Below are 26,708 nucleotides of genomic sequence, written 5' to 3'. Positions count from 1 at the left end.
ACCTGGTGATTCTGTGCCATTCTATTTAATGCCTTAATTTTGGTGGAGATACATTTCTGATAGTGTTAGCTCTGGTTAGAAACACTGACACTGCACCAGTACTGGTACTGTGCTGATCTGTTCAGTTCTAGAACTTGTTCAAATGTATTTTTTCAAGTGCCTGTTATGCAAGCCTGATCAAAGACACCTTTATAAAGTATTTGTTGGAGTGTCCATTCTTGTGGTCTTATGTTGTTTCTATATGAGCAGTGGGACAGCACCTGCACTTCTACTTTTAGCAGAAATCACTTGACACTCTGCTTCTGAAGTGACTGAGGAAAGCTTGTGTGAAGATAGAACTGTGGCACACAAAATGGCAAAGCATTGTATATATATCTTGTGTGCTTCTGGTCCTTGTTTGCCCCATTCCTTTTCACTTCGTGAGACATTGATGATTGATATTTGAAGGGGTGGGGAGTTCTTAGATACCTGCATACATGTATGTTCTCTCTATATACCCTTGAAGAGAAGTAAAAGAAAGGGTAAAAAAAGGTTTCCTGTGTCTCATAGGATTATGCTGTACAACAGAGGGAGATAGATAATAAATTTAGTGTGTTTTATAGCTTCACCTATTTTAGCATAGGTATTTAAATCTAACACGTCACAAAATTTTTACATTCTGGGTAGGGATGGGAAGAAAGGTCACTCATCTCACCTCTCCAGTAATAATATGAGGCAGGAATGTTCCTGTCTTACATTTCCTTCCATGTTATTTCTTGTCCCCTCACTGCATTGGTCACTGTTACAAAGGACATGTGTTACTGGATAGGAAGGTGATCTTGATGTGTAGTATTTGAAAATTGGAAATGATTTCTCCTAATGTCAAGGTGTGGTCGTTCACTATGGACTGTTCACTCTGCAAATTAACGTGTCATATCTAGAGCAAGTACTGTCAGACACAGTGACTGATATCTGTATCTTCTGTGAAGTAAGTTTGGAGAAAATGGCTATTGTGGGTTGTGAGCCAGACTTGGTTGTTTCATACATTTCACATCTATACAGAGTTTTCTGGGAGCTGGCTAATATGTGTAAAAAGTTAATACAGATCAAGCTTTCTAAGTGTGTGAATGTAAAGGCTAGTACTTATTTTGAGAAAAAAATGATCAGAAAATTTAAGCTATTTGGAGATTTTCTTCCAAAATGATGTGTGTATGTGTTGGTGATACTAGCAATTCAACAAGAAAATATGAAGTTGAACTGTTTGTTTCTTACCAATGAGTTTCTCTTTTGGTTTTTTTTTAGTCTTACTTTGTTTATAATGCCATTCAAGTTAATGTACTTTTTGAGTTACATTGGGAATGTCTAATAAAAGATGAGTTGCAATATTCTGTTTATTAAAAACAAACTCAAGCATACTTCTCCACCATTTTGCAGTTATTTTTATGAATGTACTGTAATTGGATTTTGCATTTATTATTAAAATGATTGCAGTGTGACTCTTCAGCGTGCAGCTCATTAAAAGTAGAGATTTAAATACAAAATCTAGCTTCTTACGAGATTTCTTTAGTTAGATTAAGAATTCTTGCAGTAAAGAAAATGAAGCCATAGATCTACTAGTGAATTAAATTTTAGATAAAAATTGAAAAAATAATCCCTAAACAATACTAATGTATTTTAATAATTGGCTTATGATAGTTTCAAATAAATGTGCTTAAGCATTCCAGATTGAAGTTCAGCCAATGTGAATTTAAGCGTGGTTTCATATAGAAAAAGGGATTAGCAGCTAGGTCTGCAGTTCTGTTCCCAACTCCTTCGTAATTCCCTGTGAAAAAGGGAAGGTTGCATTTTCCATTCTAGCAGGTTTATGTGGTCTAAGGAGTCTTCACATAGAGTGTTTTAAGAATCTGAAATGTAGAAGAAAGTCGTGTTCAAATTGCAGTATAAGGTGTTTAATCTTGCTGAATGCAGTGAGGGCAATTATTGACGTATTGTCTGAGAGTTCTCTGAGGTTTTCAGTGTTCATTTGCTTTGGTGCAAGTGGTAATACAAAGGAGAGGAGAGTGAAAAGTTGGACTCCTCGGTAAGCAGGCAGATTCTTCATTAGTTGAACTCTGTGATCTTCAGAGTTGTGAAAATGAGTGTGGTTGTTATAGCTGTCAGGGAAGTTTTGACAGGGATGACATTGCTCTTTGGAGACCAAGGGAGCTGCCAACTGCAGCTGTGAAAGTAGACATAGAGATCTTCCCCCTGACTCAATGGTAAGGCCTAATTGCAGTGATTTGAATTGTTCTTAGCAAAGCGGATGTGATTTTTCTATAAATGCTTTGTCATAGCTCAGTAAAGACAGCTAAATTTTATTCATGAAATGCGAGATTCTGCATTGTATGTGAATTTGGTAACATTCCAAAGAGCTTAAATACCCATGATCAGATCACACCCTCAGATGCAAATATTTGACACCTACTGCCTTACTTTTTAAGACACAAGTTCTCAGAGATGGAATATATCATTCAGTTCAAACCAACGCATTGATGTTACTGTGGAGGGTAGAGAATTATGGGGTTTTTGATAGTTAGCATTTCAAAATTTTTCTTCTTTTGAGAGTGCCTTGTGATCTTCTTCATCCATGGTTAATTTTCGTTGGTGGTTTAAATTTCATACAGCTTCCCTTACTGATTCTAGAGTACTGAACAGACCTTTGACAAATGTGTGATAGGGATTTTCTGGATTGCGGTTACTCAGAGCCTGTTTTCAGATGGGTTTTTGTTGTCACACAATTCTTAAAATTTATGATGAGGGTCTTTTCCCAGAGCTGATTTGGAAGTTTGAAGGTCCAGTTCTATTAACGCTTATGAAATCTGGCATGAAAGCTTTCTAAACAGCTTAGGATATCTAGCCTAAAATTTTCACTTGATTCTAGAAATGTTGGAAAACACTAAATACAAGCTGTGATGTTTTGAGCAATCCTGTCTGTTTTTTTCTGTAGGGCACTGTGGACCATTGTATAATAGGAATAATGATTCTCTCTGAACTGACTCAGGAAATGAACCTAGTAAGCATGTTTGGTTTTTTGGGTTTTTTTCCTTCTGTAAGGGATGTTTGTATTGCTGATAAAGCAGTGTGTTGAATGTTTCTACCCTTCATAAAAATGGTTGGAGAAACATTTCTTAGATGTGAAGAGATTGACACACCTTCCTCTCCCCTCCAGAATGTATAGAGAGACAAGAAATGCTTGGTGCAGGGACTCTACCTGTGCCAGATATTTGGTATGGGGTAAAGTTTCCCTTGTCACAGTCACTAGAACTAGTGAAGCAAAGTGAATGATCAGCTTTTTCAATTGTGTATCTGCTAATGATTTTCTTTGGGCTGCATTTTCTTTTACCTGAGAAAATGTCTCAGATCTTTCCATCCAGAAGGAGAGATGACCTGGAAGGGAAAAAAAAGAGGTCCTTCGGGAAGCTGTCGAGATGTCTAGCTAGTGCTGGACTATAATTTTCATTTGTACTGTCAAATGATTAATCTGCCAGGTATACTGTCATCTAATTTTAGCAAAGAAGGGAGTGCTGTTTATTATGTCCTCACTTTTCTCAGGTTGATTATTCAAGACCTTCAGCAAAACATCGTAAAATAGCTACCTCGTTCCGTGACACTTCTCTAAAGAACATACTGATTCTTGCCTGCTCTCTTTTGAAGGAGGTGAGGCTCTTTATAATTGAACCTAAATTGTTAACGTCGTAATTGTTCCAGTTTGAGTCCTTAATATATTCTGAATCAATGAATTCTGTACTTAAAATTAATTACGACACCCAGTTAAGCTTAAGGGACCAGAAAACATTCAAAGATGAAAATTCCCATCTTCCTTCCTCCATATCTTTTCCTCTCTCTCAGTGTTCCTTTCTGTGCCATCTCTCTCTCTTTCTGTCTTGCTGTAAAGGATGAACTGTTTAAATTCTGAACTTGTCTTCTTTTCTGCTGTTTTTCTTAATTTAATTGTATCTCGATTTTGCTGAGCCTACCATCGCTAGTGTTTGCTAAAAGGATTATTTGTTAAACTAGGAGTGACCAAGAAGAAAGACAAGTTCTCTGTCTTGTGGTATGGCAGCGCAGTCAAATCTGGCCGAGGTGTTTTTCTCCTTCACTAGTTCCCTTATCCTCTCTGTAATGTTTTTGGGGAATTCAGGCTGCGGCCCCTCCAGAGCCTTGACAGGAGGTGGTGAAGAGCAGTGTGCTGTAAGCTGGGTCTGTCAGGACCAGGTAGGTTGAACTGAGATCAAAGCTGGAATTCGCACTTCCTGCTTTGTACTGATCATCACTTCCGTAACAGTGGAAGTGGCACCATGAGGTACCATTCTAGTTCTGTTAAGCTCAAGCAATGCCTGGAGCTTCAGAGCAGCTTTTTTTAAAAGTTACCTGAGTTAAACCCCATTACACATCAAAACAATAAATATTTGTAAGAACCTGTGTCCTGCAGCAGCTGCACCATGGCTTTCTTCAAGGTCAGCTGATCTACATGTATTTTTTTTTTTTAGTCTCTCAAACGTTGAAAGCTTTGTCCAAGTGACATCACACAGATTTTGAGACAGAAATACAAAGAAATTATAGTTAATATCTTTATAATGCCAACTTTAGCGTAGGAAGCTGAGTTTAGAAATATTTTAGTGTCTATAATACACTGAGAAATGCACTTAAATGACAAATGTGAAATCAATAAGACGATCCCAAGAATTTAAAAGTTACAGAGAGGACTGGTGGCAAAACAGATTATGTTTATACAGGTCATACAGAAATTCAATGTTGATTTCAAAGCCGAATTCATAATTTAGTGACAATTCTGATGTGGTGCAACAGTTATTATTAAGGTAAGGAGGCATCTAGTGAAACACAGCTGATTTTAATTCCTGTCATCTAAATTTAGAAACATTTTGGTAAGGAGCTTGAGAGATGACTTTGCATCTAACCAAGGAGCAGATGAGCTAGATAAATTGTTGCATTTACATTTGTTTTATTGTTTTTCTAGACAAAATTATGTTAGTTTTCCTTTTAACATTCATGAACTGCCTCAGTAACTCACGAATGTGAGGTTTGTCTTCAGTGCCTTTACATTGTGTGTAATCTGGAGGTTATAATTTCTTTAAGATAAAATGATATTTAAATTATGATAATTACAGAAGGGGATCAATCAAAATGTGTTTGTCTGCACAGTGTGTTGAGTATAGACCTACAAATCTCAGCAGCTTGTTATGGTTACAAAGTACTTCTTTATTCTGATGCTGCACGGGTTATAAAGGAGTAGAGGTGCTGGCAGATGTATTTATACAGGTGTTACAAAGATCTGCATTCAGATTACAGACTGTTCACATCATTGTTTTTTAATGCCAGTTTTGTCTAGACTTACCAAGGGACCAATCTTTGGGCACACATACTGTGAATGCATGCTCATACGGCAGCCTGGACATCAAATTGAAAAATAACCAGTGCTTGAGAGCTTTTTTTACCTGTATGATGATGTGACATATACTCCACATTGGACTGGAATAACCAAAAGAGTAAAACATGAAACCTTACGGTTTAATTTTTGCAGTGAATGTAAGCCCTCTTTTAATAGACTGTATCAGTGAGGTGCAGAGTTTTACCCATCAGTGTTTTATGCAAAAGGATTATTTCACAAGGCTTTTAAAAGTCGTAAGTCTCGGAGCTTTAACTTGAGAGGAAAGATGTCTCTGAGGTGGTAATAATGATTTCCCCCTTGCCTTTAAGGAAAGATTATACCTTTTATTGTTGAAGGAATTGTTTTTCTTTTAGTATGTGTTCTCTTGCTGTGAACTTTGCAGTTTTATATCCAACCATTTTCCTTTTCAAAATTGTTTTCAAAGCATGTTCTGTGTGGGTGACCTAACCAGATTTCTTTTTTCCTTAGCTCTTGGCAAAACCTTTAACCCTTCAGGACCAACAGCAGCAAAGTCTAGCATTGCAACTTTTGAAGCTTGTACTAAACTGTCTTAATTTTGATTTCATTGGAAATTCAGCTGATGAATCTGCAGATGACCTGTGCACTGTGCAGATTCCAACGAGCTGGAGAAAAAGTAAGGAAGGATCATACCTGTTAATAGTCTGACATCTATACCCAGTGGATTGTGTAACTTCTGTTGTCACAATACTTGCAAATATAAAATAATTTTTAATGTGGAGTAGAGTTTTTTGCTGATGAGTTATTGGTAAAGCTATTTCTCTCACACTTTTCCTTTTGTTATTTTTACTGACAGAAGTAATAAATATAGTCTATAACATAGATATTCACAGTAAATCAAACTATTCGAATTAGAGATGAAATACCTGTTCTCATCCTTGGCATAGAATACCTTGAAGAGGTGCAGAATTTGTAGCGTGTCTGTTTTCTCTTGCCTTCTTCCTGATGAGAAAACTGCATGATGTGTTTTAGTGTGTTTGTTTGCTCTGGTGCGGGAGCCTGTTAATGCAAGTGGCAGAAGGGTTGCATCGTGGCTCTCCCACTCGGGAGGTTTGACTTCCTGGGCTTACACAGTGCAGATGGCAGCCTGGTGTAAATATGTCCACGCTAGCTTTAATGAAATTACCTTGGGTAATGGACACAGTTTAGCACTAGCATCATGGAGTTCCTTGTAGGCCAAATTATCCTGCTTCTTAGCAAAATAAATGAACCTGCTTGGAAGCCTGTTATGTCTTGCTGAAGCAGCTATACAGTTTCTTATACCCAAGATGGGAGGTTTAAATCTGGCTTACCTGTATAGTGAGACACTCTAGTGTTTAATATTCTGCATTATTTCAACTGTACTATTCTTATCAGTTTCCATGCATGACTCCATTCCTTTTCCATTAACATGCCTCTAATCACGATATGAGGAGTGAAGAGCAATAATACATGGCAGGCAGGGGATAACTGACAAAAGACTGAATTTGGGCAAGTAACAGTAAGTTCCTAAAACCCTCTAGGAAGGAGAAAGGGATAGAATTTCCCAAGTTGTTAGTTTAGATACTTTAAAACATGCCTGGAGGGATCTCTTTAGTCATTAGACACAAAGAGTGCCTAGGGAAGTCAACCTTTGTTATTACACAGCTTTATTTTACTCAAGTCTATATATTAAATAATGCTTATAAATGCAACAACTCTACAATGTCACTTAATTTGTGAGGTTACTTAATTATGAATTATTGGTGAACTTTTTGTACCATGTTGTTACCCCTTCATAAAATTGTTAATTTTATAGTTCATTTGATGTGATTCCATCACGAATTGGAAAGTCAGCTGAAAAACAATTGGTAAAACTCAGTAAATCAATTTTTTTCTATTTGTCAGTCTGTAGACTTCAGAGTAGCCTGTGGAACTTCTGTTAAAAACTTGCTTTTGTTTAAATGCAGACTAAATCAGTCCTTAGTATGTGGAACCTGTCTTGTCTTAGTGTACTACTGTAGTAACCTGAAGGAATTGGTTTACATACATGTGTTACAGAACAGCATTCTGTGAACAACTGACAAAGTGTTGCATTATCTGCAGTTTAAAGGAAGTATTATTTATGAGCTATAGGACAGATTAAATGTGATTAAGGAGAGTGTAGCGCTTTGTTTAATATTGTACAATGAACTGATTAATGCTTCTAGTCATAATTTATTCTCAACTACAGTGATATGTCACCATTTTTGTTAAAAAGAAGATTATTCTATTGAAGTAAAGATACTGAATTATTGCTTGTAGATAGTGATAAAACCAACTTATCTTTTTCCATAGTCTTCCTGGAGCCAGAGACCTTGGACCTGTTTTTTGATTTGTATCATTCCCTTCCACCAATGCTGTCTCAATTAGTAAGTGACATATAGTGATTTACACACAAGTAATTGCTGAAAATAGTCTTTTTACAGCTATACTTTGTCCAAACAATGCTGTTTTATTCTGTGTGTTAGCATGTTAAGAGTCCCCTGGCTCAGTGCCGAGTCACGATGTCTTTTTTTTGAACTTAAGCCCCAGTTTTCATTTCTGAATCTGAAGGCATTCGAATCCTTCCTCCTCCAGTTCAGTACTACTCAGCCACATAAAAAATGACCACCCAGTTATTTTGAAGTCAGGAGCTGCTGTAAAAGGGATTTGTAAAACTAAGCCATATTCGTGTTCAATGGTCGTATAGGCATTGCAAAAATAATCTTCAGTCACAGAATGCCCTACAGACAGCAGTGCGTTGGATTGCTCCAAGCTTTAAGGGATGTTTATTCTGAAATTTAAGATTTTTTTTAATCTTACAGGGTTTTTTTCTTATTCTTCAGGCGCTTTCTTGTTTAGTTCAGTTTGCTTCTACAAGGAGATCTCTATTCAGCAATCCAGAACGTGCCAAATATTTTGGTAATCTAATCAAAGGAGTGAAACAGATTCTTGAAAATCCACAGGTATATTTTTAGTTTTAGTTTTCTTCTATTTAAAATGGTAAAACAGCTGTGGATTCCTTTTTCTGGTTAGTCTTCATTAGTTTACTGAATCTATCAAAACTGCTTCCAGCCAGACATCCATTTACTTTGATTTTTCTATTCAAAACAAAAGCAAAACCTGTAAGCAAATAAAATTGTCACCCAATTATTGGTAGTGCTCTTGACAAGTTAATCTAATAGAAATTTTAACTTTTAAAACTTTGCTTCTTCAAATTTAGGGTTTATCCGATCCTGGTAATTACCATGAGTTCTGTCGATTTTTGGCTCGGCTAAAGACAAATTATCAACTGGGAGAGCTAGTAATGGTGAAAGATTACCCAGAGGTTATCCGGCTTATAGCAAATTTTACTATTACTAGCCTACAGGTAAGTGTATATACAGACTGCTCTTTTCTTCAGCTCTTGAATGACAAAGAGGACTGACCCTGGTTCTCTGTGTTTGTATGTTTTGAGGAGGTTGTCTTTGCATAAAAGTAGATTTTGGATTTTGTCAGTGATGCAAGATGTCATATTTCTAAATTCTTTAGAACTGGTTCCCACTCTTCCTGTGGAGAGTAATGGGAGCAGATTTAAAGAAGCAAATGACAACTGAAATAGGAGGTAGATGGATGTTAATCCTCCAGCCTTAGTCCTCACCCTCAAAAGAAATCCAGCCAACAAAACCTGATATCTAACCCTAAAATGCTTACACCTGTGCTTCCATGTCAGCTCTGAAGTGCCTGCAGGGGCTGGACTCCGAGTCCTGCTTTTGTGCATGTATATGTACACTCATGTAGTTGTGTATGTGATGAGCTACTAAGTGTAAAGTTCCCGCCTGAGCTGGATGTGGAAGATATGTAGAATAATTCCTAAATTTTTGAGGGGCCCACATCTGTATGAGAAGGACACGTATCACAGGATCGGGATTTTCACAGTGTTAAAAATTGTACTGGTCTGTTTTTGAAACGCACCAAGATAAAGGCATGCACACAGTTTGAGTAATACTACAATGGTTATCTTAGCGTTTCCTCCAGAGTGTTTCTCTGATCTTCAGAATAACGGTTGGAGATAGCGACTGTTAGGAGAAGATTTTGACTTTTGAATTCCTGAGTATCCAATGGCAGCTCCATAAGCTTAGAAGAGAAAAGAAGGTTGAGCTGCATTTTCTTTACATCTCCTGTTCAGTGGCTTTAGACAGTTTCCACTCAACATTTAGGATATTTAAATGGCACTTTTATAGCACTTAAATTTCATGATGCACTGCATAAGAATCAAGGCCTAGCACCGAGTTTGGAATCGTGGATTTCACTTGAAGGAGGTGAGAGTGCCTAGCAGTAATTTGGGACCTACTCTATAACGTGTGCTGTAGTGTGTCTCCGTTCTCACTGAATCCTTCCATAGTTACGTTAATGAATCAGACTACTTAAGAGAAAAGCACCATGTTTCTCAACTACACTTTCACACTGGGATGCTTTAACGGAAGTATGTTTTCTTTTCTTATAGCACTGGGAGTTCGCTCCAAATAGTGTTCATTATTTGCTAACTCTGTGGCAAAGAATGGTAGCGTCTGTGCCCTTTGTGAAAACGGCAGAACCCCACCTCTTAGATACATATGCACCCGAGATAACAAAAGCTTATGTTACTTCTAGACTGGAATGCGTTCCTGTAGTTATAAGGTAAACTTGTAATTGCAACTTTAAACTGTACTATGGAATGTTTATAATTTTCTGATTTGTTGGAGTATTATAGTTTTTGTTATGTTTAAAATCTAAACACTGGTTCTGATTACCATCTTGATTTCTTTAGATTATCTTAATTGGCTGGTGTAATTGTACTCCTTTTTCTTATTAAATCCAGGCCAAAATCAAATGTAAATTCTAATTGTTTTTCCTCTCACAGGCCTTTGTGTTTTGAAAAAAGCCTATTCTCCTCCCCCCTTTTTTTAAAGACTGTCTAAATTAACTGTATTGTTCATCTGTGGTGCGTTTTCCGTACTGCTCTGTGAATCACTTTCTAGGGCCATGGAGAGTGGAGTGATGGGGGAAAGTAGAATGAACCTCACACACAAGAAAGGGTGAGAACAGATAGAACATGATAGAGACTAGCAATATCGAAATTGGCCAACTTAAAGCATTAAAAAGAAGTTTTGAACTAAGTAAATGACATTATGGTCCACACTATAATATAGCAAATAAGAAAAAAAAGTGTTCACTGAAAGGATTTAATTTTCTCCAAAGGTTTTTATGAATTCCTGCTGATAAATCTCCTGTCAGACTACAGGGTGGCACAACAAGCCACATCTGTTTTTCCTTTTCAATTTTACATTACTGAGATAATATCACATTCAGTTTCTGTGAGGAAGTGCCTACAGCTTCAACATTGTCCTTTTGTCACAGTTTAGCCAAAATTTGTCTGCAAATCATGTAACCTATCATTTTACTGTTTACTGACTAAGCTATAGTTGGTGTTATTTGCCTTATGTCATCACCATAGGTATGTTAAGGGCTGACTTCCTAGTGGTTCAAAATCATCAGCTTCTCTATTATTGTCTCGGGAGCAAGACTTAACAGTACCTAGGGGAGATTCCAGTGTTCCAGTGCAAGGACTGGAAAGGGCAAACATCTAATTGCAAGTGCAGTCGGTTTTCCTGGGCCTTCTCTCAACCAGTCTTTAATTCTTTTGGCATTTTTAAGTTGTCTTCTCTGTTCAGCTTTTCTGTAATGGAATATCGGGATTGCACCTTCACGTCTCAGCTTTCTTCTCTACATATTTGCTTCCAGAATTGAAGCTGAGCTTCTGCATCAAACCATCAGGCATCACCAGGTCCACTGAAATGTGCTGTTGTTTTCATCAGCATCACCATAAGTACTGAAAATCTGGTTTCTTTGTTTGGCACTGATGAGATTCTCCTGGATGCCCTTGCTACCTTGTGGAGGAGTAAGCTTTCTAATCAGTGAAAAAAAGCCTATAGGGAAAAGATGAGGGTATTCCTGATGATCTTGTCTACCAGCATGTGTCATTATTAAGGTGGTCTTGGTAATGCTGTTGGCACATATCCATTCCTAGCTCCAACTGATCTGTATACCACAGTGGTATTGTCTTATTCTCTTCTGTGATGAAGAGCCTCAGCTGTGGCATTGCTGTAGACAGCAATATCAACTGTACACTTGAGTATCAGACATCCACACCACTCTTGAGAATCATGGATTGTCTGGTAACTGATTCCATAAGACTTTTTCAATTTGCTCCAAGGAGTTTAATCAATACCTTTGTAAAGAAGTCCTGTTTTCTGGAATGATCATTTTTCTTACAAACCAGTATAGCTGATAGTGTTCCTCTCCATTCAGGAGCCATCCGGCTGGTCCTTCAGGCAATGAAGGAAGTAGCTTGGAACCATGAAAGGAAAGTCACTTTTGACTTTTGGGGAGAGTTGCGTAGCTGTTCTCCCTTTTGAGCAATGATATGTGAGGAACTCATGGTTCTTTTTCAAAGGGTCTACAAGAGGATGCTTTTCTACATACCTGAAGGAGAAATTTTCCGATATTATTATTTATTTGTGATATTTCTAAATACTGGAGGTCTGTTTTGGCCCATCTTGAACATTGGGATTTTCATTGATTGTTGGCTATGCAACAAGAAGATAACTTTCTGATGAATAAACCTTTCATATTGTGATTTGTGAAAGGGATATAGTTACAATTTTTGGCAAGAGCTATCAGTCTTTTTGTTATAGGCGTTCCACAGGGTCACAGAAAAATAAAAATTTATAAAGCAGTTGCATGGAATTCTTCTGAAGCATGCTTGTTGACTTTGATATCATATTCTTGTGCTTAATTTGATGAATATGCAAAATGCATTTCTACTAAGTATTCTACTCTTTCCTCCCATCGTCCTCTGAGAAAAGTGCTGTTTGTTAATATTCTGTTCAGGCATAGTGGGCTGTAGTTTTTCAGGATTTGCTTTCTGTGTTCATACTGCCAACCTCATCTCCTGTCTTCTTTGCATTTTAAAATATGTGTTAAGAGGAAGGCACAAACAAAATGCTGTTCTGTGCTTGTGTAGACGTGTGTGAGTATGTGTGTAATATGATAAAATGAGATCCTATGTCTGTCTGTCTTGTATTCGCCAGCTGTGAAGGCTTTTATTGTTCAGCAGTTCAGTGGTCAGGATCTGGACGGGAAAACAGCACCAGCTTTTAAGCAACGGGAAAACAGCACCAGCTTTTAAGCAACAGTGGTTAAGTGGTTACTTTTTATCTCTGTTCCAGAGATGGTTTAGAAGATCCACTGGATGACGCAGCTACCGTTTTCCAGCAGCTGGAGCAACTGTGCACAGTTAGCAGGTGTGAATACGAAAAGACCTGTGCGCTTCTTGTACAGTTGTTTGACCAAAATGCACAAAACTACCAAAAACTATTGCACTCTTCTAGTAGGAATCCATTAGAAATCATAGTTCAGGAAGGTTAGTATTGAATTTAATTTTTAGACTGTGTTTTATGTGCCAATAACCATATGCTTGCGTATGGAAAAGAGTGGTGATCTTATGGCAGATATACCTAAGCCTCTGCTCAAACTGGGAATTCATGACCCAAATCACCTTGCACCACATTTTCACCAGTCGTCTTTGTATTAAATAGGATACATTGGCCGTTGATGTATTTGTTTTAACATCTTGTTCCATCTTTAGAATATAGGCATGAGAGCTGTAAAAACTTTTAATTTCTGAAAATCAACATTTTAGTGCCTCAGGTGCCCTCACGGGAACCAGCTGCAACTTGATGAATGTTTTTTTGAAAACGATGATGTAAGCTTTTGTTCTTTTTGCACTTATCTGTTTTGAAAAAAATTGTTGTAACATTAAAAACCTTAATTTATTTTATACAGCTCTCTTAAGATGAATTGCCGAACTTTCAAGAAACTCTCATTATCTATTGTAGTGTAAGTTGTAAAAATAATAAGTCGGTTTTACTTTTTTTTTTCTCATATACCTATTTCAATTTTCTAAGTGTCTTACTTAAATTGTTTTTATAACTACTGGCTCTTTCCTAATGTAGTTATCTTAACACCGTTGCATCTTTATATGAATAAGTGGCATTGTTTTGAAAAGGTGAGACAGCTTACTGTATAATGCAGCTTTTTCTTTGCATGCTATTAAATGTTTGTGGTTTATTTTGTTCTTCTGTTGACAGTTTGAATGTGCTGATTTTCTTCTGCATAGGAGCTATTTTTTCATTAATTTGTATAAAACCTACTCTTATCCTTTTTATTAATTCCACTTTCTTCCATGCGCCTATCGACTTTTGTTTGGGACAGTTTCCATTAATGACCTGATCTCATGGACCAGCTGCAGTCTGGATTTATACTGCATTCCCCAGTCATGGAGGGGCCAAAGGGACACCATCAGCTGGAGTCTTTCAGTGTCAGTGCTCTGGGGATTGCAGATACATGTTAGAAAATAGTTGATGCAGTTTAAATATTGTGTTTCTTTTCTGCAAACAAAATATTTGTGCTCATATTGAAGAATAACTGTTATATACCCTAGATGTACATAGTTAAATTTAGATGTTTAATGGCTTTTAATGTTACAAAATAAGTTAATGTAATATTAAGATCTCATTTTATTATACTGTCTTGCTCTCTGTATCAATAGTGATGCGGTCATGGTTTACTAAAACAATAATCCCCAAGAAACGGGTCATTAACAGTAGTTAATGATTACTTGTGATCTATGGTAATGACTGATTTCTTTGGGAGTATTGCTGTTATAAACCATAATTACAGATTATTACAGCAATAATTATTTTCTAAAAGAAAAGATGTTGTCTGCCTCAGTAATTGCAAATGCAAATTCACTGAAAATTTTAAATAGTGAAGGTATAAAAGAGAGGAAGAAGTCATAACTCTTAATGGATATTTTGCTAACAGAAGAGGGCTATCGTTGGAAAAATAACTGCAATTTGTATAAAGGAAGACAGATTTATGTTTTAAAAATGTGATTGACCAAAGTGATGGCTCTGGTCTTGGAACCATCACTTCTCCATTGCTTTTTGATACAGCCTTCACATGGCCATTTCTGAGTAACTGATACTGCTGAATTAATTTGAGCGGTGTCTCCTCCCCTAGGCACTTCAGCTCCTCAGTGTTTTGTTAATGATGTTGCAATCTCTTAGTGTCCTGAGTGAATAGCTGGTGGGATTCCTTTGGAAGTGTCCTGTTCATGAAGAAGCACGGGTCTCGAAACAGGGAAATATGTTGGTTCTAGGACAGCTGATATATCCTTCCAGATTGTTAGGAATGGAGCGGGAACAATATGAGAAGATATTTGGAAGTGTTCTTCACATATCTTCTCTTGTCTCAAAAGCCATCACTTGTTCCTTGTCACAAAGTGTTTCCTGTGTCAGATCTTGGACTGTATTACATATTCTGGTGTTTCAGTTTTTTATTAATAAGAGTGAGATTTCGGATAAACCTGAGTCATAGAATAATAGAATCGCCAGATTGGAAAAGACCTCTTGGATCATTGAGTCTAACCATTATCTGCCACTAAACCATGTCCCTGAGCACCTTATCTACCTGTCTTTTAAAAATCTCCTGGGATGGGGACTCCACCCCCTCCCTGGGCAGCCTCTGCCAGGGCCTGATGACCCTTTCTGTGAAAAATTTTTTCCTGTAACGCAGTCTGAACCTCCCCTGGCGGAGCTTGAGGCCATTCCCACTTATCCTGTCCCCTGTCATTTGGGAGAGAAGGGCTTTCCTGTACTTGTGTTGACATCATCTGCGTGTTATTCCCTACTCTGCATTTTCTTTTCATGTATGTTTGATGTCAGCATCTTTTTTTTGTGAAGACCACACTGCACTGCATACCTCTGACTGAAACAGAATGACTTGTGGTGTATGATCACCAGATTCAGGCCATTGGAACACCATTGGAACTATTAATCATTCCTCATTGAACGTGCTTTTAGGAAGTAGAGCATTCAGTGCTATCTCAGTTCTGGGTTTTTCAAAGTACAGCAGTGCAAAACATGAGGGAAATTACGTGAAGTTTAATGTTATGTAGATGAAGACTTAAGTTTATCAGAGATATGAAACAAACATGAAATAAAACTTCAGGACTTTTGGCAGATACTGTGCGTGTCCTGATATGTATGCAGAAATAGAAATAAAAAGTTTTGCAGTCATAACTGATTTCATTTCTTTATCTGTAGTGTATGTTAAACTTCACAGTGTATATAGAAGACACTTTTTTCATCAGGTTATTGTCTTCACTCTTGTAAGTTGCGCTGTCCTCGCTTGGTGAGGTCCTGGAAGTGAGGGCAAGATCTCCTAATCTCTGTCAGTATCTCACTTAATGAGAAGCCTAGTTTATAATTTGGTTTAACCTGCATGGAATTTCTTTCAAGTTGTCTTCATTGTGGTATTACTTTCAAGCAATTCATTTTTATTTATTACCAAGTATATTTTGTCAAATGGTGATGGAGTCTAGAAGAAGCTTCACTGTTCTATAGTTTCAGTGCATTTCAGTTGAGAAAGAAAACTTTAGCACTGCCCTGAAGTCTTAACGGGTCTGTACACTTTTCAGGTCTTAGTTCTGATCCTACTTTAGAGAAAAATTCTGCATCTTCCCTGAGAAAGGGCACCAGTAGTTACTGGTTTCACAGCTTAAAAAGCTTCAGCAGGAGCCTGTGTGGTTTGAGTGGGTACCAGTGGGTCAAATCCAAAGCTATTCCACCTTACTCTGCACGAGAGAATAAAATAATTCAGGTTTTGCAGACTGGCAGTGATTTTTCCAGCAGAGAGAGGCCAAAAGAACTCTTCTGAGTTCAGTGTTTGTAAACTGAAGAGTTCTGTATTTATAAAGCAGGATTTTGCTGTTTGAAAGTTTGTACAAAATACACTACATACACAAACTCAAGGAGTGAGTTACAAAACCTTAGCTTTACAGAAATTGTGATCCTTAAGTTGTGCTTTACTTGATAGAGATGTTGGCAGTGGATCCTGTAAGTGCTTTAGTGGAAACTGATAGCTAAATAGTCTGGAAGATCGGAAGATACAACAGCTTGGCTTGAAGTGGAGGATGTCTGTCTTTCAAACCCTCTCAGTCCCCAGAGACTGTCAAATCTATGTGGTAGTTCACAAACTCCTTTCTTTAAGAATATGTCTGGCTTAAGAATTTTCTTATGTAAAGATCACCTTAGATAACAGTTTATTATTACAGAGAATTCTTTATTTGAAATAGAACTAAGAAACAAGTAGATTGTAGTGAGTCCCAATGAATTCCTGATGCTATGACCGTTTGATCTGACAGCCCTGCTGGTGAAATTGTGCCATGCCTTGAAGTGGCAGGCAAATACAGATGCTACATTAGTTGTGTATCTAATCTTAGCAGGCTGGGTTTGCTTAATTTGTGTTTTAGGTTAATTGTTTTGTGTTTATTGTTAAGCACATCCAGATTAATAGGCAGTTCTAGGTTGTCTGTTAGTTCTGCTTAGGACTTCTTGTTAGTTCACTTGTCTGGGTAGATTTTGAATCTGGAAAAGGAAGAAATCTAACCATTCTCTTGACAGCATTCCATGGTCTGATGCCTTATGGGACTGCTGATGCTTTATGGAAGTGCATTGTACTAGCATAATAGTTTATAATCATTAACTGTTCTTTCTTTTTTACGCTAGGGCGTCTGGCATGGCTTGTCTATTTTGTGGGTGCTTTTGTGGGAGGACGGTTAACATACACTAGTACTGATGAACACGATGCCATGGATGGAGAATTATCCTGTCGGTAAGTATTGCCTGTTTTGAATTCTTTATTTCGTTGGGGTTTTTTAAGCAATGTTTAGAATTGGAAAATATTTTGGATTGAACTGTCTGAATTTTGTGTGCATGATGGGTGCTGAAGGACTGTACTGTCTGTGGATTGAGACTGTTTCGCTGGCTTTGGTCTTTTCTGTTTCATCATCCTGAGCAGAGAAGGAGTCATTAAGGCTATAATTTCAAAACTATATTTCAGAGGAAGGGAAGAAGATTAAAGGCAAATACGTCTCTTACTATAAGCACTGTTTAGCTGTGACCATGCAGCTACCTTCTTTCATTTGTGCATTATACTGGTATACAAGTGTTAATTTTATTAGTTGAGGGTTGCGGCTGTTCTTCACTACTTCCTTTTCATTAATTATTGTGGGTGAAGGAGTGCAGAGGACTGCTGGTCAGCCATTGAGAATTTACACTTATTTTTAAGCTGGAGCTTGGAACGAAAAAAGAGGCTTTAGGTTTAAAAATGTGCAGGCTAGAGTCATCTTTCTGCAAGTTTCAGGGGAAGAGGTGAAGTAGAGTTTATTGTGAATGACATGTATTCCTCGTGGCAGATACAAAACATGTGGCAAACACTTCCTTAATCCTTGTGCTCACCCACAAGTGTGTTAAAGGCGTGCTTATTTGATCTTGTTATTTAAATCCACGAGGCAGCACATGAAAAAGTGCATATAACTTAGAACTTGATAAAAAGCTTTACATTTTTTCCTTTGTTTCTTGCCTTCCTAATCTACCCTGGGGCTCTGTGGTGTTAGCAGTCTTCCACTATGTTTTTATTAAAAGTGAGAGGTTTTAATATACAGGCTTACAGATGAAGTAGCTGCTGACTCCTAATCCAGTGACTTTATACTTCAGAACTGACAAAAGTTGAGAATTAATTTTTTTAATTGCTAGAGGATTAGGATTTCAAGGAATAGGCAGCAGAAGAACGTACAAATTAAAGAAAGGAATATTCCTTATTAAAAAAAAAAAAAAATTCCTAGCAGACATAAGCTGAAATTGATTCTCTGAAGTCAGTCCTGGTGATACGGAGATGTACACCAAGTAAGGACTTAAGTCGGAAAATGCATGTTTGTTCAGATGTTCTAGGAGGGACAGAAGTAGACAGAAGCAAGGCAGACAGCGCATTATAGACTGCATATGTGAACATATTTCTGAGCACAGTAGTTTCAATTTCCAGGGAACCTGAACAGCTCTTGCCTTGTGTTCACAGTATGAGACCCATGCTTCTCAAATTTCTGTTTCTTTCATCTTGGAATTGATGCTCGAAAAATATTTTACAAGCTCACCGCAGTATAGCTTGTGTATCTGAGAATATTTCAAGCGACAAAGTAATTAGAAAAGCATTATGTCAATCTTTATGTTTAATAGTGGTCAATTAGCGTAACGAGCATCTAAACAAAACAGAATTCTAGAAGAACCGTAGGCAAACAAAAAATGGCTGCTGAGTTCCTGAACAAATTAACTGTGATGATACCATGTAATTTGAGAGATCTTCCTGAACACATTTCTCTTTGTCATTAAGAGTTTTTCAGCTGATATCTTTGATGGATGCCCAGTTACCGCAGTCCAGTAATGAAAAAGTAGAACTGGCAATTCTGTGGTTCTTGGATCAGTTCCGTAAAACATATGTGGGAGACCAGCTTCAGCACACCTCAAAGGTAAATATTTGCTGTAAACCACAACCTTGGAAATCAAAAAGCCTGTGCAGAAGTTGACCTGCCAATGTATCTTACACCTGAAATCTCTGGAGTTTGGCTGCTGGCTGGTTGTCGAGAGAGAGAGATAGAGATAGAGATAGAGAACTTATTAATGTGATGTTCAACTGAACGGGCATCCTACCATGTATGCTTGGGAATTTTGGTGTGTGAGGAGTTAATGTTTTAACAGCTCTGTTCATTACACAATTTTAGGTTACTTTGCATTTCAATTTTTTATTTCAAACATTTAGCTGGGTCTGCTATATTGTGTTATATTTCACAGCTGGGTACACAAGATTTATTCTTTTAATAGTTCTGTTCTTTTGACAGTTGCTCATTTATGTGGTTTCCACTGTATTTCTCACATTACTTGGCTTTTCTGCATTTTAAATAGGGAAGAGGGAAAAATAAGATGCATTTTTGAAGAAGCAGCAGTTAATTCACCTTAACTGTAGGGGACAGTCATAATACAGATGTTATAAAGAGAATGTTGGTAAGATGAGATCAATTGATCTTGAGAAAGGCTGAAAGAATTCTGTTGGAGCCCCAAGCAAATCTTTAGCAAGAATTGTGACAGTGACTGAGATTTGGGTTTACTTGTGCAGTATTCTGTCCTTGGCTGCTGGTGAACCGTCCTGATCTCAGGAATTCTTTTATACCTTCAGGTTTGAACTGTACATCAGCTTTATTGAATGGTTCCTCACTTAACATTAAAAATAAAGTTTTACACTATACTGAATTACTTTTTCATGAAAGCAATGTGTTCTTTTCAGTTGTTGAAGCTGATTTGTTATTTTTAAATATGGGGCCTTCCTCTAATGCCAACTAACAGAAGGGAGGCTGTGAAAATGTACTCATGCTCCTGTGTTTTTTCATTAGCAAAACCCCTACTGATGGCAGTGCAAAGGCAGCGTGGATGTACTGTAGTTGTCGTTCTGAAATTCAGATTATTTTTAATTTGTATCTGATTTTGTGGGGTTTGATTTCACCTTATGTTCTGAGTGACTGAGGTGTAACTGTGGTGAAGCCCTGTCAATACATAGGATGCTGTAACAAGTTGTTGCAGCAGATTGTATAGCCAAGCTTTTTATGTCAGCCCTTATAGGAAACTGGATGAAGCATTTGTGTGTGAAAACCTGCAGTGCATTATTTATAGTTAATCACCTGGAGCAGCGTTGTCAGTAGAAAAAAAACATGTAAGACTTGAACACTTGCCAGCTACACCAGAATTCAATAGATGTGAATTTATCCAGCTCAGCGCGGTGTTTTGAATAACCATAAAACGGCCTCTGCGATTGCATTGCGTGTGGAAGGTTAAATGGTTAATTATTGGGAAAAATGCTCTTTATGTTTCCATTTGCTTTATTGAGGAGCACTTTTAACAGAAGGAATTAACTTTTACCGAAAGGACAACAGGGAAAACTGTAGGATGAATTTAGGAAAATGTGTTTGTGTTGTTTTGTTTTGATTTTTCCCCCTACCGCAATCAGCAGACATTAATCAAACCAGTATTAGGGCATAATCCATATGCTGCCTTTGCTTGTGGTGTGTGTCTTGTATGTAACCAAACTGGGAAAGTGGGAATTTTGCATGGCTTTCATGGCGCGGAGCTCATGGAGTGTCTCTAAATTCTAGCCCCGGTTTAGCAACTCGATAGTTCATTGCAAATGCATTTTCAAAGTGCTTTTTTTTTTATGGTTTGATTACATTATGTACCAGCATAACTTAGTTTGCAGTCAAATTACACTTTCTTTTTTGTTTTGTTCTAGTAAGCCTGATACAACAGCCTCTCATTTGCATTGATAGGATCCCATGGTCCATATCACGTTATTTTTCCAGATCTTACAGCAAAAGCTGTGTGTAAAGGCATCTGAGCTCTGAGTTTTGGTGGTTTATTTAAATTTTTAATAAAACAAAATGAGATGTTTGTATACATTTTACAGTTAAGAGAGAGACAGAAGGCAGCACTTGTGTGATTCTTCTGTTTTATCCTGCTGTAGCAGCAAGGATAGCAGCAGATGGCATTCTACCCTCACAGTTGTAAATCCTCTGGTACTGTGTCTTGCTGGCAGCTATCTACAAATATGCAATAAAAAGGCTCTCGCTTGGAAGCAGAAAAGTCAGGCATACATCAAATGACTAAGTTAATACAGTTTTATATAAATATTCAGAATTGCTTGAATTATTTTATTTACAGAATGGATAATGGAAATTCTGCGTGCTTCTGCCGTGCTGAAATAATTTCTAAGAATATTCATCCATTTGATCACATGCTTGCATACAGAACACAGATGATGATTAGAGAAGGCTGAACAGTCTAATGAAATTGTAGAAAAGGTCTTCTATATAAATATACAAATTTTGTTTATTAATTAGCTCATATTCTTAAGTATGTGCATATAATAATAGCAAACTCATTACGGAAAAAGGGAATTGGCTAGGTAAAGTAATGCATTCTTATTAAATGGTCCACTGGGGCTTGCTGTCTAAGAAAGAACAGCAAAACCTTGGAGATCTTTTCCATGATACTTATAATGGTACTACAAATATATTAATTTCCAATACAAAAATAATACATCGAGATTCTGTCATTTGGATCAGATAGACCTTTTGATAAAGACATATATCACATTTCTGTTGAATACGAGCCTGGATTCTCAGGTACTGTACAGCACTATTAAGATCTGTTTGTCTATCAATGCATACGTTGTTTTAATGCTGATATGCCTTAACCTTCATAGAGTCATCTTTTTGTGGCATATTGCTGATTTGGATGCTGGCAGGGTGGTAGAAAATAAGTTGGCTGAAAGAGAGCACCGTGCTGCACTTCACTGAAATCACAGTCTGCGCTTCTCTCTGTGACGGCTCTGGCGTTATTGTCATGTGCTGCTGCTGTAAGTGGTGTGATATTGCACTGAAATCTGATTCTTGACATCAAACACATGTTATTTATTAGAGAAAACATTGCTGTTTGGAATGAGACTTTTCCTTTGCAATATTTTTAACATACCAACAACTACACAATGATTTATTTACATTTGCAAGTGACACCAGACTGGGAGGAAATGTGATCACAGGGGACGGGATTTGAATTCAGAAGGATCCGTATAAGCTGGAGAAATAAGCTGAAAGTTTAAAATGTTGGCGAAACACCATGCTTAGGAATGAAAAATCCCACTTAGAGCTACCTCTGGGAAATCTCGGAGCAGGCATTGTTGTTTCAGAAGATGCTGGGAAGATGAGTGTGTTACAAGCAGGCGTAACTCAAGGGTATGCGTTGGGTCTGCACACAAAAAAATATATCTTTGTGGATGTAGTAGTAGGAATATTTTATCAGGAGGTGGAATTTCTTATCCAGTTCTGAATATTTAGTTCTGACTGGGCTTCAGATGGAATAATGTGTCCAATTTTGGGCACCCCACTTTTGAGAAAATTGGACAAATGGGAAAGTGCAACACCGCAAATCAGATGCAGAAGATGCTGCTCTGGGTCAGTTTAGCAAATGGAACAGTGAGGTTGGACAAAAGTCAAGGTTGTCAGGAGTCATTTTAGAAAAGCTGGTGATCAGATGTTTTCATTGCCCTTCAAGGGAAAGTCAGAATGCTTTTGGCTTCATTTCTAGCAAGGAAGACTTAAGGAAAGTGTTTTAACCAGGCCAGCAAGGGAGTACTGATGCATAGTGCCTGAGATGCTGTGGGCTCTTTTGGTTTATGTCCAGGTATGCTTAATCCTTTCTTCCATAAAGTGGAGGATAAACCAGAAGTCCTGCTGATCTAATCTCATGCTTTCTAGTAAGACTGTTATAATCTGTCATGGTTGTTGGCTGAAAAACACGTTTAGGAGGAATGTGCCCTCTGATATGTGTTGTTATGTTGCCCTGCCACTGATAAGTGATTTTCCTGTTATGTCGGGACATTATTTTAGCCTGACATGTTTTAAGTAACTCTTTACAGCCATTTAAAAAGTAAAAAGAGTACCAGGAGTGACAGGAGTTACAGTGTCTTTGAACATGGAGAGTTGGCAGAGGAGACTGACTCCTTTTCCAGCTCAAAACAGGAGTTCACTCCTTGTTTTTCCATGCTAAGGAAGGTCTCTTTTTAGTTATCCAGCCACAGGCGGGCATTTCACTGGATAGCCTGCAGTTCAGGGAGACCTGTGACATCCTGCTCAGCTGCGTAACTTCCCATGGCAAGTACGAAAAATAAGTTGGGGTGCTAAGGGTGGGTTTTAGCTGCCTTTTTTGTGTGAATTAGAGCAGAGCTGCCACTCAATGACCAGGTGCTTCCCGAGTTCCATGGAAGTGCTTAGGCTGGTAGACCGGATCCTGAGGTCTGCTCCTTGTGCTTGAACACTGTGTTGTTGCAGAGTGTATGCGTTAACACAGATAGTATAGTTCAGCAGTTTGGCATTCAGGACACTGATTTAGGCTAAACAAGGATAAAAAGACCAGACTTGCTAGCCTGGACCTTTTCGTGCTTCCAGACACGTCAACGTGGGGAGGAGGGAAAGGCACAAGGAGGGGTTCATAAGCCTTCCCTAGAGTAGTTCAGACTACACCTATTCCCAGCTCCCACTGGGAGAGGCTGGATCAGCAGCTGAAGGTCTGGGCAGGCGTACTTGGCTCTCCGGCCATCTCTAATTGGTATGGAGATACTGCCAAGAGTAAATCAAGCTGTAAGCAGCTGCGTGAGTTTTGCCCACGGAAATTCAGTTTAGCTCAGTTAATTACTAAAAATGCTTACATTAACTTAGAATTGTATCTGGTACTTGAAACATGTGTCACACCAAGGCTCGTTATAATCTAGAGTCCTGACACTTTTAAGTGTTCACTTTTTTATATCTGTACACCTTAGAACGATTTTATAAAAAAGATAGGTTTGATTAAAGACTTATTCTAATAGCGCGCTCTTGAAAAATGTATGCATACAGGAGTATGGTTCTTTTTATCATTAGTTCCATTGCATTGTCAGGTTTTTTGGGGGGATGTTTTTAGTTGTTAAATATTTTGTGATAGAAATATTTAGTAGGCAATTACACTGATTTTATATGTAAGAAAGGAATTCCACTAAAGATATTAATGCGATTAATAAGTGTTAAGTAGGGTCTAGAATCAGAATATAGAAGTATCTATCATGTCACTTATTTACAATCTGGTGTTTTTGTGGCTTTCTAACTGAGATTGAGTATTTTACCTTAATTTTGCCCTTGCCTTCTTTACTTTCTACAGCATGTGGCGCTGTTTAGCTGGAATTATCCCTTGGATTTGCTGTTACCATTCCTAAACACAGAGGTCAAACCTGAAACCTTTTCCTGTGTTAGTGTGCTGAAAACACTATCAGTAGTAGCGAGTGTTTGAGCCTGAGCTCTGCTCTCTAACAGAGTGTGATGACAGATGATTTCTGGAGTTCTGTTTTCAGCTTTTTTATGCAGAGCAGTCTTTAAGGGATCCCACCCATAATCTTAACCAGAATAGTTGTGCTTGCGAGGTCGGTGTTTGTTTTGTATATTGAAAAGAATTTGTTAGTTAAAGTGTAATAGTTTAGGTAAACTATTTGCTCCGCTGTGAAGCAATTAATGATTCCCTGATCTGCTGTTTCTCATCAAACAGCAGCCCTGCATGCCTTCAGAGAAGGCTAGAGGTAGTTTTAATCTCTACCAGCTGGCTCTGGTTTGAGGGCTACTTCTAGAAGGGAAGATCACTGGTGCCAAAGCGTGCCAGCTAGCCCGGCTTCCCTTTTGCCACAGCTTTAAGTAATAATGATAGTGACCCAAGGTAGAAAAGCAGGAGTTAGAATTCCAACTCTTCTGTTGAAACAGCCCACCATACGTGTGAAGAGATAGAGCTGTCACCTTCCTAAGATGCTTCAGTTGAGTAACCTGGAGAATCTAGTCTGGTTTTCAAGCTGGGGCAGGTGGGAATGAGGAAGGAAGTACAAGTATGGATCAATATTTCATTAAAAGCCTTTACAAATACAGGTTGAAGCATGGTTATTAAGTAGGGTGGGAGAATGCAAATGGGATTTCTTACTGTATCCTGCACGTATTTCATATATAATCTAAAGAAGTTACTGTATTAGCACTTAGGATTGCATCTATGTGTCTTTAAAGCTTTTAGATTATAGATTTGGCGTATGAAGTAGTACCTGCATTATGATAAAACGTATCTGGAGGGTTTAGAATTTAGACTACCGAGTGTTTAGAGGGAAGGAAAGAATATAATTTCCTTGCGCTATGTTGTTTGAGAGCAAAAATTGCGTGTAACCAGGTATCATCTAACCACAGAACACAAGCTTGTCTCTAATGTGTAACATGCTTGCTTTCTGCTGACTTGGGTTATGTTGGTATTTATTCAGCATATGTATATTTGTTTTATTAGCTTGCCTGCAGATACAGAAGCATGACCTAGCAAAGGAAAAAAAAAAAAAAAAGAGAAAGAACTATGTAGTTATGCAGTACGTGGCTCCTTTTCACCCTGCGCAGTGTAAGAGCCAGAGATCTGCAGCAGTCCTGTTGGCTTTAGTGGAGATCTTGCAAGTGAAGGTGTTGATCTATGTGCGTCTCATAGTCCTAGCATCTCCGTGATTAATGATCTCTTAACACTTATGAATGATTATCATTTTCTGAGCTGTAAAATGTATATACTGTTTTATTTCATTATGAGGACGTGAAGATCACAACACTGACAGGTGCTGGAAATTAGCAGCCAGTTTTGAAATTGTTCTGTGCACTAGAAATTAGATCTCATTTTAATTCAGCTTTTCCAAACTGGTAAATGAGGTTAATGCCATACATATTCAGCTGATATGGATGAAGAAATTGATATAAAGTAGATCAACATAGCTACAGGGCTACTTTAATTTATAGGTAAAGAGGCAGTGATAAATGGAAGTAATGTAGTAGTGGTCACTAAACTCCTCAGCCATCAGGGATTCAATAGTGTTAGCTGCTCATTAAAGGCATTGTTGGGGTACATCAAATTGAAATTTGAAAAGAAATAGCCAACTAACCCTTAATTATCAAAACATAGAAAATACTAATTATGCCTTAATTAGCTTTTCTTTTAATGTACTGAAATTGTTACTTTTTGTGTAGCACAAATGGATAGTTATATCAACAATAAATAGGTTGTTTTAATAACTTTCTTTTACCTCTGGGAAAACCACACTCCAATTTTTAATATGCAATAATGCTTCTCTCTAGCCTGTAGGAGATGAAAATTATTAAGTAGCTTTATTTTTTGAAGATTTTACAGCAGCTTTGGGAAGAATTATTTCACCATGCATCAATTATTTTTAATTGAACTGAATATTTTTCGGATTGCATGAAATGCCTCTCATTTAAGTTTAACATTTAGAGTTTGTTAAGGAAGCATCATAGAGAGAATTGGGTACAACTTATTTCTGTGGCATGTTCTAGGAAGAACAAAGAATAGTTGTTTCAGGAGGAAGATATTGTCATTGGTATTCTTCCCTTCAGTGGGCCGCATCTCATTTTCACTCTTTTCATAGTTACTGCACTGATCTCATCCCATCTCCTTGCAGATCATCTAGGAAAAGAAAGCAAGGATTGAGTTCAGTGAGGCTTGGATCCATCTGGTACTGATGAAAAGCTTCAATAGGTGCTGCTGCAAAAGTCTTTTCCTTTTGAGGCTGCACATACTCTTCCCTCTGTGGCTGCATGAGCAGGAAAGGAACGTCAGTGCTGGTTATAAAAGCTTCCAAATTCATGTAACAGTCCATGCTGAATTAAATAGAATATAATTGCTAGTACAGGAATCAAATTAAGAAGATGATA

The 26,708-nt window shown here is 37.7% G+C and overlaps 1 protein-coding gene across 6 annotated transcripts in view; it reads left to right on the top strand.

Moving 5' to 3' along the window:
* Positions 1-26,708, top strand: part of RANBP17 (RAN binding protein 17) — a 159,040-nt gene that overhangs the window by 8,507 nt on the left and 123,825 nt on the right. For 3 of the 6 annotated variants that reach the window (XM_054079560.1, XM_054079556.1, XM_054079555.1), the window contains exons 5-14: positions 2,966-3,031; positions 3,571-3,675; positions 5,897-6,062; positions 7,742-7,815; positions 8,272-8,391; positions 8,649-8,795; positions 9,912-10,084; positions 12,676-12,869; positions 17,080-17,185; positions 18,740-18,875. In XM_054079560.1, coding sequence (XP_053935535.1) covers positions 2,966-3,031; positions 3,571-3,675; positions 5,897-6,062; positions 7,742-7,815; positions 8,272-8,391; positions 8,649-8,795; positions 9,912-10,084; positions 12,676-12,869; positions 17,080-17,185; positions 18,740-18,875 — 1,287 coding nt within the window. The remainder of the gene's footprint in view (positions 1-2,965; positions 3,032-3,570; positions 3,676-5,896; positions 6,063-7,741; positions 7,816-8,271; positions 8,392-8,648; positions 8,796-9,911; positions 10,085-12,675; positions 12,870-17,079; positions 17,186-18,739; positions 18,876-26,708) is intronic. The other 3 variants (XM_054079557.1, XM_054079558.1, XM_054079559.1) reach the window with 3 other exon arrangements.

The sequence above is a fragment of the Cuculus canorus genome, chromosome 14 (assembly GCF_017976375.1).
Source record: "Cuculus canorus isolate bCucCan1 chromosome 14, bCucCan1.pri, whole genome shotgun sequence".
NCBI classification, from domain to species: domain Eukaryota; kingdom Metazoa; phylum Chordata; class Aves; order Cuculiformes; family Cuculidae; genus Cuculus; species Cuculus canorus.
Note: the sequence above shows the minus strand (reverse complement) of the source record. Positions and strands in the feature narration are given on the sequence as shown.